The sequence below is a fragment of the Chanodichthys erythropterus genome, chromosome 11 (assembly GCF_024489055.1).
Source record: "Chanodichthys erythropterus isolate Z2021 chromosome 11, ASM2448905v1, whole genome shotgun sequence".
Lineage (NCBI taxonomy): Eukaryota > Metazoa > Chordata > Actinopteri > Cypriniformes > Xenocyprididae > Chanodichthys > Chanodichthys erythropterus.
This window is the reverse complement of record NC_090231.1, coordinates 57,337,584-57,354,899: the sequence shown is the minus strand read 5'-3', so window position 1 is coordinate 57,354,899 and position 17,316 is coordinate 57,337,584. Positions and strand designations below refer to the sequence as shown.

Below are 17,316 nucleotides of genomic sequence, written 5' to 3'. Positions count from 1 at the left end.
TAGTAAAAGATGTAAAACTTTTTTGACAGATAGTGAGAGAACGACAGAGAGAGACTGTGTGAGTCGTGGCTGTGTGTTGGTGTCCAGTTGAGACGCTGTCATAACTGCTAAGAAGCCCCAGCAGAGCTTTCTATTTTAATGCTCACATAATATTTATCATGCTTAAGTTCAGTTAGTACACTGAGAGTTTAAAAGCATTGAAATCAGTCAAGGCTAAAGTTTGGGTTCTATTTGAAGAGATGCTGCAAGAATTACGTGACAGAACAGACGGAACGACATCTTCCTAAATGTAATACATCCACATATGTTGATTAAAAATGAATTTTATATTGGTTCCTGTTTCTCTCTGTTAATCACACCAACTGTATTTAAAAAATAAAGGTTCTTTGTTAGCATTTATGAAGAAACTTTCAAATCCATAGAACCTTTCCATTCCACAAAAGGTTCTTTATAGTGGAAAAAGGATTATTAAAATGTTCTTCACACTAAAACCACCGGCCTTGCTCCATTCCCACGGCTCCGCCCTGCTTCTGCATCATCCTTACATTCAAATTTGCATTGCATTTCTCCATCCTGTTTGCTATTTTAGGAATTGAATTGAAAAGGTATTGCTGTGCACTACTATTGGGTGGTTGCCAATGCATTGCTAGTGTCTTACTGCACTTACTGCAAAAATGTTCACCCCCAAGTGATATTTCAGTCTCTATATACAGTATATGGCTCAGGACGCTGCATTATTCATGTCTATGTGCTGGAAGAATGAAGCTCTGAAGTATAGGGTTAAGTGTTTGTTAAAATCACAAAGTACTGTATGTGCACACTTGCATGCCAGAAAGAGACACTGCAAAAATCAGTATTTTTGTCTTGTTTTCCAAAATCTAAACATTATTAATACAAAACAAAACAGGAACACAAAGGGCAGGAATACATGAGACAACTGATAAACTTTGATGTTTGATGTTTACACATCATTTTAAACTAAAAACTGAAAAATTTTTGTTCGTGTTGGCTGTTTATTTATATGACAATGCCGTTTAGGGACCAGAAAATGCAAACTTTTGAAAATGGGCTACAAAGTGCAAGTTTTTAAAAAAATGATGCAATTATCATCTCCATGTAATCTACAAAAATGCAAATTTGTGAAAACAGTGATGTCATGCACATCTAAGGTCTCCTCACAAAGTGACATTGCCAACTAAAGTTTTCCATTTTTGTACATCATTGGCATTTAAACATTTAAGCAAACACTGGGGCTTATTTACACATGGATAACTAGATAAACAAGACACAGGTGCAAACCATCAGGGAGTAACAGAGGAGCCAAAAGAACTACAAAAGACTACAAAACAAGAAACAGGAAACAAGTAAAATTAAAATACTCTCTCATTTTAGTTTAAAAGAGGTACACTAGAGTTGGACAATTAATTGTAAAAAGGTCACAATCTCGATTCGAATGCAACCCACGTGATCTAATTTATTAATGACAATGATTCCTGTATCTATTAAACCTTTGACAAAATCATACTGGAACATTCAGATCAGTGTCAGAGAAAGCCGTTTTGAACTGTTTTTGGTTATTTCTCTGTGTTACAAATATTCAAATCATCACAGAAGTACTGAGATAAAAGTTTAAAGTTAGGATATAAACACTGATGTCTATGATAGCGAACAAAATAGAGCAAACCAACTTTTGAAACTAAATTGGCGCTTCAAATAACGGTTGTATCAATTACATCTTCACCACTAGGTGGCGACAAGTGACTGTTAAAAAATGTATTTGTCTTTGAATCATTCATTTAAAAGATTTGTTCAAAAACACTGAATCATCCGGTAATGAAACAAGTATTTATTAATGATTCATTCAAAACCATTTTTTAAAATAATTCTTTCAAATTAATGAAACATTTTCCAGCAGAAATATTTTAATAAATATTTAATAAATAAATTACATGTTATTTTGTTTAGTTGTATATTCAGAATCATGGGAGAACCTATTTCTATTTGAAACCAAAAAATCGTGATTCTCATTTTATCCAGAATCGTGCAGCTCTAAAGTATACTAATGAGGCACTTTAATAAACTTTTTTTTTTTTTTTTTTTTTTTGCAAGGGTGTGATTTTTTATTGAATAATTGCTTTATCCAATTGTTGACCAGCTTATCAAATGGTTTAATGCACAGCTAGCCATGGATTATCCCACTTATACCATGCTCATTTGCCAGCAGTGACAACTTAAAGCTGTTATTGATGTTTGCAGCACAATGTTTGACCAGAGGGGTAAAAATTATCGTCAGATATAGCATTCTACCCACTTTGAATCAGACACAGAGATAAAGTAGTGCGTAAGATTACATTTATTTGAATGAATGAATTATACATCCATTACAGATACACATTACTGTACATTTTATGTGTGAACGAGTACTCATCCTCAATTGATAATAATGATGCTCACATGGTAAAAACCCAAACAATTTACCTTGCAAATATTCTTCCTCTGTACACTTGCCCTTACCAATTCTACATAAAATTGGACTCTTGATTTATTACCATACATTTGCACAGACTTGTTATAAACACCATGCAACTGGGAGCAAGTGAAATACAAGCTTTGATTACAGTGTATTGTATTGTGTTAAAATGTGCAAACAGTTTTCTCTGCTCTTTCACAGGGTTGTGATTTACTGCAAACAACAAAACCACAATTAGCCCATCTATATCAGTGCCTGCTTGAGGCATGAAGACTGTAGGAAGGCTGCACTATTGGACAACTTTGGTGTACCCAGGCGATCTCAACTTGGGATAATGGAGACTGCTAACCAGACCGTGACTGAATATCCATGGACAGGACAAACTTTGGCACCTCTCTGCACAGCCCGCTGCTGTGGACTGCTAAACCGAACGTTGGCAGTCATGTTCATGGTCAGTCTGGCCTTCGCCATTGTGGTGGGGAACGTGGTGACACTTACTGTTTTCATGCAGATCCGGCATTCTCGGACACCACAGGGCTACCTCAAAGGTAAACACAATGATTTACATACAGTATATGTTCAGGATGGCATGCTACTATTTTCGCAAATTGTAGTATGTTTTTACAGTATGCAAATGTTGTCTGTTCTCCTCAGTAGTGTATCCCACACTGTAGTGTGCTCAGTGTGACGAATCAGAAGAAATATTAATCTTTTTATTGTCTTTTTATTGTTTGGCCAAACTGAAAAAATGGAAGCTTGTGTCTACTACTAAATAAAAAATAAAATAAAATAATCTCACACTTCTGAATTTGTTCTCTCGGGTCTCCATTAGGTGCCCAAGAAAGGGGGTCCCACCCGAAAGGTCCCACAGATAGATTTCTACACAGTTTTTTGTCCTGTTTCAATATGATTCTGTCTCACTCAGTAATTAAACTGACTGGAACCTCTGCATTAAACAGTTTTATTGCACACCTTCCAGCCAATCAGAATTGAGTATTCAGACAGCCCACGGTATAAGTTCCATTACACGTACACATTACTGTACATTGAATTCTTTAATTAATTGTTAAAAATGTGTGAACTGTATCAACTGATGATAATGATGCTCACATTGTAAAACCTATTTAACTTGTGAATATTCTCCCTCTGCACACTTGCCCTTTCCAGTTCAACATAAAATGGACTTGAATTGATTTGTTAGAATCCATTTTGAGCTTGACCACTTCCAGAGGTAGTCAAAAACGCATTTGACCGGATTGCTTTCATGGAAACGCTCATGTGGTCAAATGTTTTCAAACAGCCACTAAAGACCGCCTGCTCTCTGCCTACTGACTTAAAGTGTACATAATGGAAAGCGCACTACCCAGACGGCTGAAGACCCCAATTTGGTTTGAAGACAAAAACACACCAAGCACAATGTTCTCTCACCATTCCTGATTTCTAACACACTCACTGTGTTTGGTCTGGTCTGATCCTCTCCATGTGTTGTCTCCGGGTGCATTCAAATGTAAACCGCACAAGCTTATTTTGTCCGTTAGATCGAAATATCTAAAAAAACAAACCTGGTCACATAGGAAAGACGTAACTTTGGGGACGTTTTCGTGAGTCGGCAAAATACGTACCAATGCGTACATATCACTGAAGTTTCCAACAGAAATAAATGCTAGAGGCAGTAACAGCAAGCGCTTTTAACGTTTTCATAAACAGTTACGATTATGGGGTCAGATCAGGGGCATTTTTGGGGGGCTTATACAATACAATCATACCAACGTTCAACCCCCCCCAAAGTTGAAACCAAATCTACGCCCTTGGGTCAGATTATGGATTAATAAAGACTCGTTTTTACATCTCCTTGCACAATATTATGTTATGACTTCAAAACGTTTTTTACCAAAGTGCACAATTTGTAAACAAATATATTTTGGACTTTGCCTCGCTTAACCAGCTCTACATGTTTCGCTTTTTCTGACATAACAAGCTCTGTAGCTCACCTGATACAGAGTTGTACTTAAGACAAGGAAGCCCTGGGTACGAATCCTGGGAAAGGAGTCATGGTAAAAGAGCTCAAAAAGAGATCTAAACAAGCTAAAACGGCATGATTATGGATGCTTTTTATGTCACATTTGCTTTTGTTAACACTATCAGTTAGGTTTAGGTGTAGTGTTGGTGATACATTATTTTAAAACGCAAAGGAATGCAAATTTCAAATCAGAACTGCGGTGATTGTTATAAAAACCAACGTCAAAAAAACATACCATATTCACGTTTATTTGTTCCAGCAAAAAAATGAATGCTTTTAGCACCACTCAGTGGACATTTCACATCAAAAATGCAGTGATATGTACGTATCGGTACATATTTTGCGACTCGTGAAAACGTTCCCACGGGTGTGTTTTTCTAATGAGACTGGGTTGGATAAAACCAATACATTTACCCACCCATAGACCCTCCCCTCGAAGAAATCAGGACAGAACCAGACTAAAACACCAGGTGTAAATGGGAATTTGTCTTCCTCGTCAACTTGTGATCCAATCGACCAAAACACATCTTAAAGGCATAGTTCACCCAAAAATGAAAATTTGATGTTTGTCTGCTTACCCCCAGCACATCCAAGATGTAGGTGACTTTGTTTCTTCTGTAGAACACAATCTCCAATCGTTGCCGTCTAATAAAGGGAGTGAATGGGAACTCTATCAATAAGAGTCAAAAAAACTAAATTAACCCTGCAGTTCGTGACGACACACTGATGTCCTTAGACACGAAACGATCTGTTTGTGCAAGAAACCAAACAGTATTTATATAATTTTTTACCTCTAAAACATCACAATGTTCAACTGCATTCAGCACTCGGTTAGTGAGTTCTGATCGCGCTCTGACAGCGGCAGTAATGTCTAGCACTTATTGAAGTATATGCATGAGACATCACTGCCGCTGTCAAAAATGATATAAATACTGTTTGGTTTCTTGCACAAACAGATCATTTCGTGTCTTAGGACATCAGTGTGTTGTCACGAGCTGCAGAGTTTAATTTGGATTTGTCTATGCAAGTTTTTTCGACTCTTATATATGGAGTTCCCATTCACTCACATTATTTGACTGACAGACGGCAACGGTTGCAGTTAAAAATCATCATTTGTGTTCTACTGAAGAAACAAAGTCACCTACATCTTGGATGCACAGATAAACATCAAATTTTCATTTTTTGGTGAACTATCCCTTTAATACCAGGTGTAAACAGGGCCTATGGGGAGAAAAAACAGATATGCTTGAGCATTCTCCCTTTTAGGAATGCATCTTGTGACATCACGTCCTGTATTTGGTTTGTTTAGATGTATTTGGTTCCTGTTGCGTTCATATTTCAGTCGAATTGCACCAGAGTTCAATTGGAAGTGGACCGAGACCCACCTTTTCAGGGGTCTCGGACCTCTTGTTTTGTGCGCACCAGAGTTCGGATGGTAGTGTTCACACTTATTCAAATTAACTGCATTAAAAGAGCAATCGCACCTGAATTTGTTTTAATCAAACCGAACCTGCCAAGTGTGAACGCACCCTCAGATGAGTCAGGTTGACCTCTAGTGCAAAATGAAAATGTTTGGTTGAAATGTTGATGCAATCTGCAATACTTTCTATATTTGTCTTGCAGTGTCCCTGGCCATCGCCGACATGATGGTTGGAGTCTGGGTGGTACCATTTTCTGTATACACCGAAATCTCTCTCATGGTGACCAGCACTCCACCGACGTGGTACCAGGGCATCTCAACAGACTCACTGGAGGGTGTATCAGGGCCTTGGCAACCCTGCATGCTGATTGGTCCAGTTTTTGCTGGATGCACCTTTGTCTCAATTAGTACCATCTTTCTGATGACAGTGGAGCGATGTGTGGCAATCCTGCGTCCGCTGCATAAAGACGCTCTTGTGACACGGCATCGTACCCTGTTCCTAATTCTCTTGTCCTGGGCAGGCAGCTTCTTACTGGCCATGGCCCCGCTCATGCTGAGCAACAGCTTCACGCTGGAGTACAACGAATGCAGCCGAATGTGCAACTATGCACCCTTACTAATTGGGAATCAATTGCCTCCAGATGCAAACATCCTTCTGCTGTTTCCAGCCTTTGACTTCAGTTTACTAGGGGGCACATTAGCCGTCAATATCCTGTCCTTTACCAGTATCCGCCGTTACTCCCGCAAACGGAAGCTGCTCTCTGAGGGAAGTCTTGGCACGGATGCAGGAGCTGGTGGTTGTCCCCATAGACCCTCTTTTTCTGACATCAAAGCAGCTAAAACCATTGGAATCCTCACCTTTGCCTTCACAGCCTCATTCTCTCCTATCGCCGTATTTGTGCTGGGCAATGTAGTGGGATACACCTGGTGCAACTTCTCCTTTTTTGCATTTTGGATTCTGACGGGCAACAGTTGCTGCAATGTGATAATTTACAGTGTGCGGGACCACCGCTTTAGGAAAGGGCTTACCTTGCTCTTTCAGCGGGATAGATCGCAGCCTCACTCAGAGAAAAGCTGAGTTTTTTGGATCTCTAGTTGGGCACTGGCTGGCACTGACTTCACTTACTGTACCTCATTTCACTTTCTACGGAGCCCGGCACATGATAAGCGGACAAAAATATGTATCGTGACTAAGAATTTGTTCCCTCGTTTTCAATTTAACTAATGCCAGGTTCAGACTACACAATATTTTTGTCTCTTATGATCAGATTATGTGATTTAGATTTCTTGTTGCGTCATGGACGAGAAACTACACATTGCTTCCTGGCCAATCATTGCTTGCCGTCTTTAACAACGTGCATGATGTCATTGAGAAGGCGGAACTAGCGACTGATTTTCGGGAACGAGAGCGTAAACAAACAATGGCTACCGAAGCGGCATGTAAGCTTAATGCTTATTCCAAGGTTGCTGAAGCACCTCTGCTATCGTTTCATTTCTCTTTTTTCACTCTGTCGTGGTCATCCTTCGAGGAAACATCGTAAAGGCAGGAGTATTGTTGCCATATCTCCCACAAACCTTTCCTCCATTGCATAATTCCTTCTAGCAGCGCCATACTATAGTCTCTCTCTCGTTTTGCCATGTTTGAAAGCTGTGTACGGAAGAGCTTCTGTGCTCCTATTGGTCAACGGCACAGATCAAGTCAAGTCAAAATTTATGCTCACTGATTCCAATGTGCGTCAGATATGATGGAACTCATCGTGGAGGACCAAAAAAACATGCTGGTCTTTCTGTCGGGATGTTGTGAATTGTTGCAGACACGGTGTTGGTTATTATCCACTATGACACATTTGCGAGATAAAAAAATCGATTCTTGTGTCCCGATGGCCATTGTCATTTACAAATCACCATAACACACTATTTCAAAAAAATTAGGCTGATATTGTGTAGCCTGAACCAGGCATAAAACAAGGAAACCAGTTATTATATCATGGTCACGATTTAGCAAAACTAGTGAACAAATTATTATATTGTGCACATGATTTATGCATGAGTAAAACATGCTGATGTATTAGTAAATCTTGGGAACAAATTGTTAATTCATGACCACGATAAACTTTTTTTTTTTCCCCCGCATGTCATGTGCAGTGCTCAATAACTTTAGCCTCGAGAGATTAAGTTTGTTTTTCAGGATCTCTTTCACAAATGGTTCAGGGACAACAATGAGCATTATTCTAAGAACTGTGACAGTTGTCATTATATATTTTACATAGGATTATAGTCTTTATTAGCAAGTCCTTGCACTTATTTATTTTTTTTTATTCAGTGCAGAATATCATATTAATATCAGATACCATGACATTGTGTGTCGTTGTACATAAGACAACAGATGCCTTAATGACTTTTGTTTTGTGTATCCAACATAAACCTGTAAAATATGTTTGTGAGACATTTTTGAATGTGATTTACTTAAACACCTCACACATTTTTTCTAAGGTGAAAAGTTCTAGATGCTCTGTAAAAAGTTATTTCTACCAAATCTGATTTTATTGGTGTAAAGGTGTCAAATTCATCATATTCAATCATGTAATTTACTTGAATAATACAGCTGAGGTACCTTTTTTTTTTTCTTCTTAAAAACACTAAATACAGAATTATAGATTCTTCCTTCCACTTTTAGATTTTCATTTCTAAAAAATTCTAAAGTAAAAAAACAAAAACAAAACATAGGTATATACTTTTTGTAATAACTGGTGGGCACTCTTAAAACTGTGAAGTACATAATCAGTGCAATCAATAAACAAATTGAAGCAAATCTGTCCCCTGTGTTCAGTGAGTGTGGATAATAGTAGGTGACAGGACTAAAAGTCTGTCAGTCTTCTGTTTAAATATTCACAGCTTCAGCCGCAGAACCACACTGACTGCCTCAGGCTGTAACTTGTCTCTCACGTTCAAAGGGTTGATAAAAAAAAAAATATATAATTGCACAACACTATGGGCTGGTTCTACAATGAAGAAAGACAGCTTACAATAGAGTTTCATCCACATACATGTTTAAACTGCATGAAATAACAATAAAGAGTAAACGTAGCCCAACAAACATTTCAGACTTTAGAATCAAAGCCTTAAACAAAGAAAAGAGAAAAAGAGACGGCCCTGTGAGAAAAAGGCTTTAGTATAATCCTTGTCTTAAATTTAGCAGTGGGCAACAAACTGAAAATGAGCTAGATCGCAAAACGTACATGACAGTATCAGGAGTGCACATGAATCGTGCTGAATTAAACTGTGGTTTATTATTTCACATAAAAAAGAGAATGCACCTATTTATTCAGTTGGACCTGCTTCTGTTTATTTGTGATTTTAGATTTCACAAAACCGGAGGTTCCTTCTCATGTTACGCAGCACGTTTGAGCTTCCACAAGAACCGATGAGGTTCATTCTTGTGTTACATAACACGTTTGAGCATCCATTAGAAACAATGAGGTTCATTCTCGTGTGTTACGTAACACAGTTGAGCTTCCACAAGAACCAATGAAGTTCATTCTCGTGTTACGCAGCACTTCTGATTATCCACAAGAAACCAATGAGGTTCATTCTCGTGTAACGCAGCACTTCTGATTATCCACAAGAAACCAATGAGGTTCATTCTCGTGTAACGCAGCACTTCTGATTATCCACAAGAACCAATGAGGTTCATTCTTGTGTTACGTAACATGTTTGAGTGTCCACAAGAACCAATGAGGTTCATTCTCGTGTAACGCAGCACTTCTGATTATCCACAAGAACCAATGAGGTTCATTCTTGTGTTACGTAACATGTTTGAGTGTCCACAAGAACCAATGAGGTTCATTCTCGTGTTACGCAGCACTTCTGAGCATCCACAAGAACCAATGAGGTTCATTCTTGTGTTACGCAGCACGTTTGAGCATCCATTAGAAACAATGAGGTTCATTCTCGTGTGTTACGTAACACAGTTGAGCTTCCACAAGAACCAATGAAGTTCATTCTCGTGTTACGCAGCACTTCTGATTATCCACAAGAAACCAATGAGGTTCATTCTCGTGTAACGCAGCACTTCTGATTATCCACAAGAACCAATGAGGTTCATTCTTGTGTTACGTAACACGTTTGAGCATCCATTAGAAACAATGAGGTTCATTCTCGTGTGTTACGTAACACAGTTGAGCTTCCACAAGAACCAATGAGGTTCATTCTCGTGTTACGCAGCACTTCTGATTATCCACAAGAAACCAATGAGGTTCATTCTCGTGTAACGCAGCACTTCTGATTATCCACAAGAACCAATGAGGTTCATTCTTGTGTTACGTAACATGTTTGAGTGTCCACAAGAACCAATAAGGTTCATTCTCGTGTAACGCAGCACTTCTGATTATCCACAAGAACCAATGAGGTTCATTCTTGTGTTACGTAACATGTTTGAGCATCCACAAGAACCAATGAGGTTCATTCTCGTGTAACGCAGCACTTCTGAGCATCCACAAGAACCAATGAGGTTCATTCTCGTGTAACGCAGCACTTCTGATTATCCACAAGAACCAATGAGGTTCATTCTTTTGTTACGTAACACGTTTGAGCATCCATTAGAAACAATGAGGTTCATTCTCGTGTGTTACGTAACACAGTTGAGCTTCCACAAGAACCAATGAAGTTCATTCTTGTGTTATGTAACACGTTTGAGCTTCTGCAAGAACCAATGAGGTTCATTCTTGTGTTTTACGTAACACGTTTGAGCTTCCACAAGAACCAATGAGGTTCATTCTCGTGTTATGTAACACGTTTGAGCGTCCACAAGAACCAATGAGGTTCATTCTCGTGTTATGTAACACGTTTGAGCTTCCACAAGAACCAATGAGGTTCATTCTTGTGTTTTACGTAACACGTTTGAGCTTCCACTAGAACCAATGAGGTTCATTCTTGTGTTTTACGTAACACGTTTGAGCTTCCACAAGAACCAATGAGGTTCATTCTCAAGTTACGTAACACATTTGAGCTTCTGCAAGAACCAATGAGGTTCATTCTTGTGTTTTACGTAACACATTTGAGTTTCCACTAGAACCAATGAGGTTCATTCTCGTGTGTTACGTAACACGTTTGAACTTCTGCAAGAACCAAAAAGGTTCATTCTCGTGTTATGCAGCACTTCTGAGCATCCACAAGAACCAATTAGGTTCATTCTCGTGTGGTATATAACACGTTTGAGCTCCATTGAGGTTCATTCTTGTGTTACGTAACATGTTTGAGCATCCATTAGAACCAATGAGGTTCATTCTCGTGTTACGCAGCACTTCTGAGCATCCACAAGAACCAATGAGGTTCATTCTCGTGTGTTACGTAACACACTTGAGCTTCTGCAAGGACCAATGAGGTTCATTCTTGTGTTACGGAACACGTTTGAGCTTCCACAAGAACCAATGAGGTTCATTCTTGTGTGTTACGTAACACGTTTGAGCTTCTGCAAGAACCAATGAGGTTCATTCTCGTGTGTTACGTAACACGTTTGAGCTTCTGCAAGAACCAATGAGGTTCATTCTCGTGTGTTACGTAACACGTTTGAGCTTCTGCAAGAACCAATGAGGTTCATTCTTGTGTGTTACGTAACACGTTTGAGCATCCACAAGAACCAATGAGGTTCATTCTCGTGTGTTACGTAACACGTTTGAGCTTCTGCAAGAACCAATGAGGTTCATTCTCGTGTGTTACGTAACACGTTTGAGCTTCTGCAAGAACCAATGAGGTTCATTCTCGTGTGTTACGTAACACGTTTGAGCTTCAGCAAGAACCAATGAGGTTCATTCTCGTGTGTTACGTAACACGTTTGAGCTTCCACAAGAACCAATGAGGTTCATTCTCGTGTGTTACGTAACACGTTTGAGCTTCAGCAAGAACCAATGAGGTTCATTCTCGTGTTATGTAACACGTTTGAGCATCCACAAGAACCAATGAGGTTCATTCTCGTGTTATGTAACACGTTTGAGCATCCACAAGAACCAATGAGGTTCATTCTTGTGTGTTACGTAACACGTTTGAGCTTCCACAAGAACCAATGAGGTTCATTCTCGTGTGTTACGTAACACGTTTGAGCATCAGCAAGAACCAATGAGGTTCATTCTCGTGTGTTACGTAACACGTTTGAGCTTCTGCAAGAACCAATGAGGTTCATTCTCGTGTGTTACGCAGCACTTCTGAGCGTCCACAAGAACCAATGAGGTTCATTCTTGTGTGTTACGTAACACACTTGAGCTTCTGCAAGGACCAATGAGGTTCATTCTTGTGTTACGGAACACGTTTGAGCTTCCACAAGAACCAATGAGGTTCATTCTCGTGTGTTACGTAACACGTTTGAGCTTCAGCAAGAACCAATGAGGTTCATTCTTGTGTTATGTAACACGTTTGAGCTTCTGCAAGAACCAATGAGGTTCATTCTAGTTTGTTACGTAACACATTTGAGCTTCTGCAAGAACCAATGAGGTTCATTCTTGTGTATTACGTAACACGTTTGAGCATCCACAAGAACCAATGAGGTTCATTCTTGTGTATTACGTAACACGTTTGAGCTTCTGCAAGAACCAATGAGGTTCATTCTAGTTTGTTACGTAACACATTTGAGCTTCTGCAAGAACCAATGAGGTTCATTCTTGTGTATTACGTAACATGTTTGAGCTTCTGCAAGAACCAATGAGGTTCATTCTCGTGTGTTACGTAACACGTTTGAGCTTCTGCAAAAATAACAAAAATAAAAAAAATAGGGTGGGACTGGAGTTTATCCATCCATTGTTGATTGGGAAAAGTGAACATTGTGCACCAGAATGAGAGCAGGAAAAGCAAGTTATGACCTTTGTTCAAAGGTTACAAGGTCAAAAATGTGCATGGATGAATCAAACACAATAAGACCAATAAGATGCTTTAAGAAAATAAAGAGGGTCAAATTTTAGATTTAATTCTTGTCCTGTGAAGTTTAGCTTCAACTGTAATGAAATCGAGATCTTCAAGGTCTAAGATTATGAAGCTAAACTCTGTACTATTTGTAAGGGTTACGTTTGTCAACTTAGGTTACAGAGTTATTTTCTAAAATGTTTGCAATCCCTGTGCTAATTTCAGCCTGTGGCTGTGAGTTGATGGCCTGGAGAATAATCCATGTGGCAGCTGTAGGAGGAAAGTGTTCTCTCAGAGAACATTCAGTTCCTGTGTACTCAGCGCTGATCACACTCCCATAAGAACATGCATCTGTCCTTCTAACTGTAATCATGAAAAATTAAATGTGTTGAGTGAGTGATGTCCTTTTTTATTCAATTTCTATAGTGATCATATAGCTGTCTGGGGAGAGGGATACAAAATTGAATTCCTCATGTTCTTTGCTTTTGATGTTTGGGTAAAATATGACTCAAAGCTGTTTTTTTTCTTCCCCCATCTAACATCAATCACAGCAGTGCGGCAGACAGAAAATTATATCTCCCTTTTCCCTGAAAATAAATTTTTGATTAATATAACACACTTTGAATCCTGTCCTCTTAGTTTCCAGTACAGCAGAACCTTTTTTTACTATTTTAATAACGTTTATTTTTATATCACTGAAAAAAAAAACATGCCTCAACAAAAAGTGTTTGTGAGTGGATGACTTTCACCCCACGAGCAATTTTATGATGTTACCACTGTCACCAAAAAATTCAAAGCTACAGGTGTTTTGTACATAATTATTTTGGCATAATATATCTCCATGTAATCTAGGCCTAAAAGGTAAAACAAAGGGGGGAAATGCTCTATTTTTAAAGCACTTCTGGCTGCATCTCACACTGCCCTTCGTGGTCTCCTTGCCAACAGCAGTCTTTCCAAAGAACTGATTTCCATATTTGTAGTTGGGAGGGAGTAAACACGCACATAAGGGCTTAAGCCATGTTCCTGTCGGCTTCTCAGATCTTCAGGGTGACCATGTGACCTCAGTGACAACAGCCCCTCTGTATTCACAGCAGCCAAAACATTGGTTGGTTAAGTATTCTGAGTGGTTAGGCTGCTCTAGGCCAAAGTTTTAGGTGGAAAAATATAAAGAGTAGATTTATTATTTACTAGAACTAGATTTTTATCATTTTTAAAGAAAATGTGCATGGTGATGGAGCCATGATGTTGCACCACAATGCTAGATGGTTATGCTAAGTGATTGCTAGGATGTTATGGGGTGGTTGCAAGGTTTTTACTAACTGGCTCACAGACCCAATCCCAAATGTCTATGATATTCTAGTCCATAGCTCAGTCCATCCGGGTTAGTTCACCCAAAAATGAAAATTCTGTCTTTGTGTCACTCCACACCCGTAAGACCTTCATTCATCTTCAGAACACAAATTAAGATATTTTTGATAAAATCGATGGGCCTCCATTGACAGCAAGATAATTAACACTTTCAAATGCCCAGAAATGTATCATTCCAGTACTGATTTAATCAACTTTATTAATCACAAAGCTCATAGAGATCATCTTAAACCCACAGTTCTGATGCACAAACACAGTAAATCCCACAAGCTTGCTTTCACCTGCTCATGTCCTGACCCTCCATTACACACCTGACCTCTTCCTCTCTGGCTACCAATCATTACAACGACACTCCACCCAGTGTCTGAAAATGGAATTACAACAAACATTCAATACAGTTAGTTAGACACTGTAGTTAGACTAAATGTGAGCAGGCATTTACTCATCTCACTTTCATAAAAACACATTCAGTACTACTCAAAATTAATAAAAGCGGTGAAATGCAAACTCAGAATAGAACGCAAATCTGTAATAATTAAATATTTTACATATATACATAATGTCTTTGCTGCTGACCTTTGATGATCCTATTCAACCATACTAATGAACAAAAATGACTTATGAGGTCTGAGTAAGTCATGACTTAAATGTCCATCTGTTCATGGCACAAATATAACATATATCACCAGAAGATATAAAATATACACCACAAATAATGGACAATTTATGCTGTTTTTTTTATGCTGATTTAGTCTTATGGACAAAACCGAAAAAAAGCTTTTGCAAAAATAAAAAAAAAATAAAAAAAAGGAAAAAATGGTCAGAATGACATGACGGTTATTTTGGCATTGAAAGACTTTTTTTTTTTTTTTTTGGCAATTATCCCTGCAATATATTTTGTTCTTTTTAAACACATGTGAGTGAGAGATAATGTGTATGCCAGAGGGAAATGGGAACCTCTCATTCAGTTAATGCATTTATATTCATACAGCTTTACAGAATGAATGAAGTTGACACAGTTGCAGAGGACTTTGTTTAAAAGCCTCAATAAATAATATGATGGGGTAACAGTTGTCAGTTGTCTGAAACCTCAGGTTTCCATCTTCCCCTTGACCTCCTCTGATCTGTCCATCATAGCAGGTCCATGGTTCCTGTGCATCACACATTTCACCCATGAGAGAGCAGGCCTGCTATGGAGTGCCCCCGGCAAAGTACAGGCCCAATGAATAACTCAGGTCGAAGTAACAGGTCCGGTCACTCTCTTTTATTTGTCTGAAGTTTAGTTGCACTTATGAAAGAACCCGAATGCATAGACCACGGAAGAATGACAAGGTTATGTGTTATACTATATTTCATCATGGTGGATCTATAAATACAAATGTTAACGAATGTTCTGTATGTCTTACTATTGTCAAAATATTGATGTTTAAATATGTATCGATACTGAAATATAAAAATTAAATGGTCTCTTCTTCACTCCAATTGTCGCATTTTCTGTTACCATTTGACATTTTCCTCCTAAAGAGCGGAAATGTCTCGGTTACGTATGTAGCCCTCGTTCCCTGAAGGAGGGAATGGAGACGTACGTCAGTAGTGACCGATGATTCGGGATATCACTAGAGAGCCCTATCTGCTTCGAGTGAAATAAAACAAGCCGAGTGATATTTGCATAATGCACACCATCTCCGCCAGGTGGTATAAATAGGAAGCAGATGCAATTGCACTCTGTTTTTCGCTAAGGAGACAACCTTGAGTCTGCACTACACCACAGGAACTGTGGTGACGGGACGTACGTCTCCGTTCTCTCCTTCAGGGAACGAGGGTTACATACGTAACCGAGACGTTCCCTTTAAGTTGGTCACGTTCGACGTACGTCAGTAGTGACCAACGAATTGGGATCCCAAATAAAACGCCACAGTTACAGACCCCTTCCAGCGCCCAGCGCAAGCTCTAGCCACCCGGCACACCAGTGGGGTGGAGAAGGGAGCAAGCTTACGCAGAGAGAGTCTACTGCTGTTCCAAAACACCCACTACAGGAGACCTAGACAACACTGGGGAAGCAAACCCATAGGGAATGCTGCGGAGACCACAACCTACCATGCAGGGGAGGAATTTACGTGGAGAATACACATATGGACTGGTTGCGGGCAGTACACATATGGAGTCCCTGGGATGGCTCCACCTGAGCATAGGGGGAGACTCATCTGACAGGTGACAGCAGAGCTGGCTCTGCTAAGGGAAAGACATGGGCTCACAGTGGGGAGTTGACCGTGGACAATACACATATTGGACCACTCACGTGGAGGGGTCGTGACATATGGAACCCAGCCAAACATCACGGACGGACGTGCGTTTGGCCTGGCATCAGACACTCCGCAATGTCTGAGCCGCAAGGGGAGGCAGAGGAACTCGACAGGGTTCACCAAGCGGGAACTCGACTGGAGTAAAGGATGCACGTATCCGGCCCAGGGAGCAGGAATGGCATTGCAAGCAGACACTTAGAACAGGCTCTTCGCATCTACCGGCTGGTGGAAGCGAGTACACGGGAAGATACAAGTTCTACACGAAGACTATAGAATCTAGCGAATGTGTTAGGTGTCGCCCAGCCCGCAGCTGTACAGATATCTGTCAGCGAGGCGCCGTGCGGCAGCACCCAGGAAGAGGCCACTCCTACTGTATGTCTCAATTACCTTCCACTATTTACGTGATGACTGGGTTCTCATTTCAAATGTGTTGCAGACCAGAGCTATGCCGGCTAGTCAAACAGGGACAAATATATAAGCATTGCTTTCAGAGGTGTTGGCAGAGTGGGGGCTCACTAAGACAAAACCAATTCATTGTAATTGACAACGCTACCGACATGTTATGTAAAACAATTGCTACTGAACTTAAAACTGACGTGGTGACCACATGGGACAGCGCACTGGACATGCTCTACAGATTTTTGGAGCAGCAACCAGCAATCTCAGCTGCACTTCTTTCTCCTTAAGACCGTCGAAGAAAAAAGGAACTTTTCAAAAAAAATCCCTTGGTTAAGGTGACCCATTTCCAGCCCCACCAAAGAGGTCAAAAGTATCCGGTGCACTGTTGGATCTTCTTGGTGCAGCCTATGCTGCAGTAGTAGTCAGTGCTACTGCTGCAGACAGG

At 39.8% G+C, this 17,316-nt stretch overlaps 1 protein-coding gene across 1 annotated transcript; it reads left to right on the top strand.

Annotated features, from left to right (window-relative positions):
- The first annotated feature begins 2,804 nt into the window (after nucleotides 1-2,804).
- LOC137030798 (trace amine-associated receptor 13c-like) lies at nucleotides 2,805-16,745 on the top strand. The gene is made up of 3 exons (XM_067401230.1): nucleotides 2,805-3,018; nucleotides 6,114-6,928; nucleotides 16,680-16,745. Exons 1-3 carry the CDS (start codon nucleotides 2,805-2,807, stop codon nucleotides 16,743-16,745), a joined length of 1,095 nt encoding a protein of 364 aa, XP_067257331.1.
- The last annotated feature ends 571 nt before the right edge of the window (nucleotides 16,746-17,316 follow it).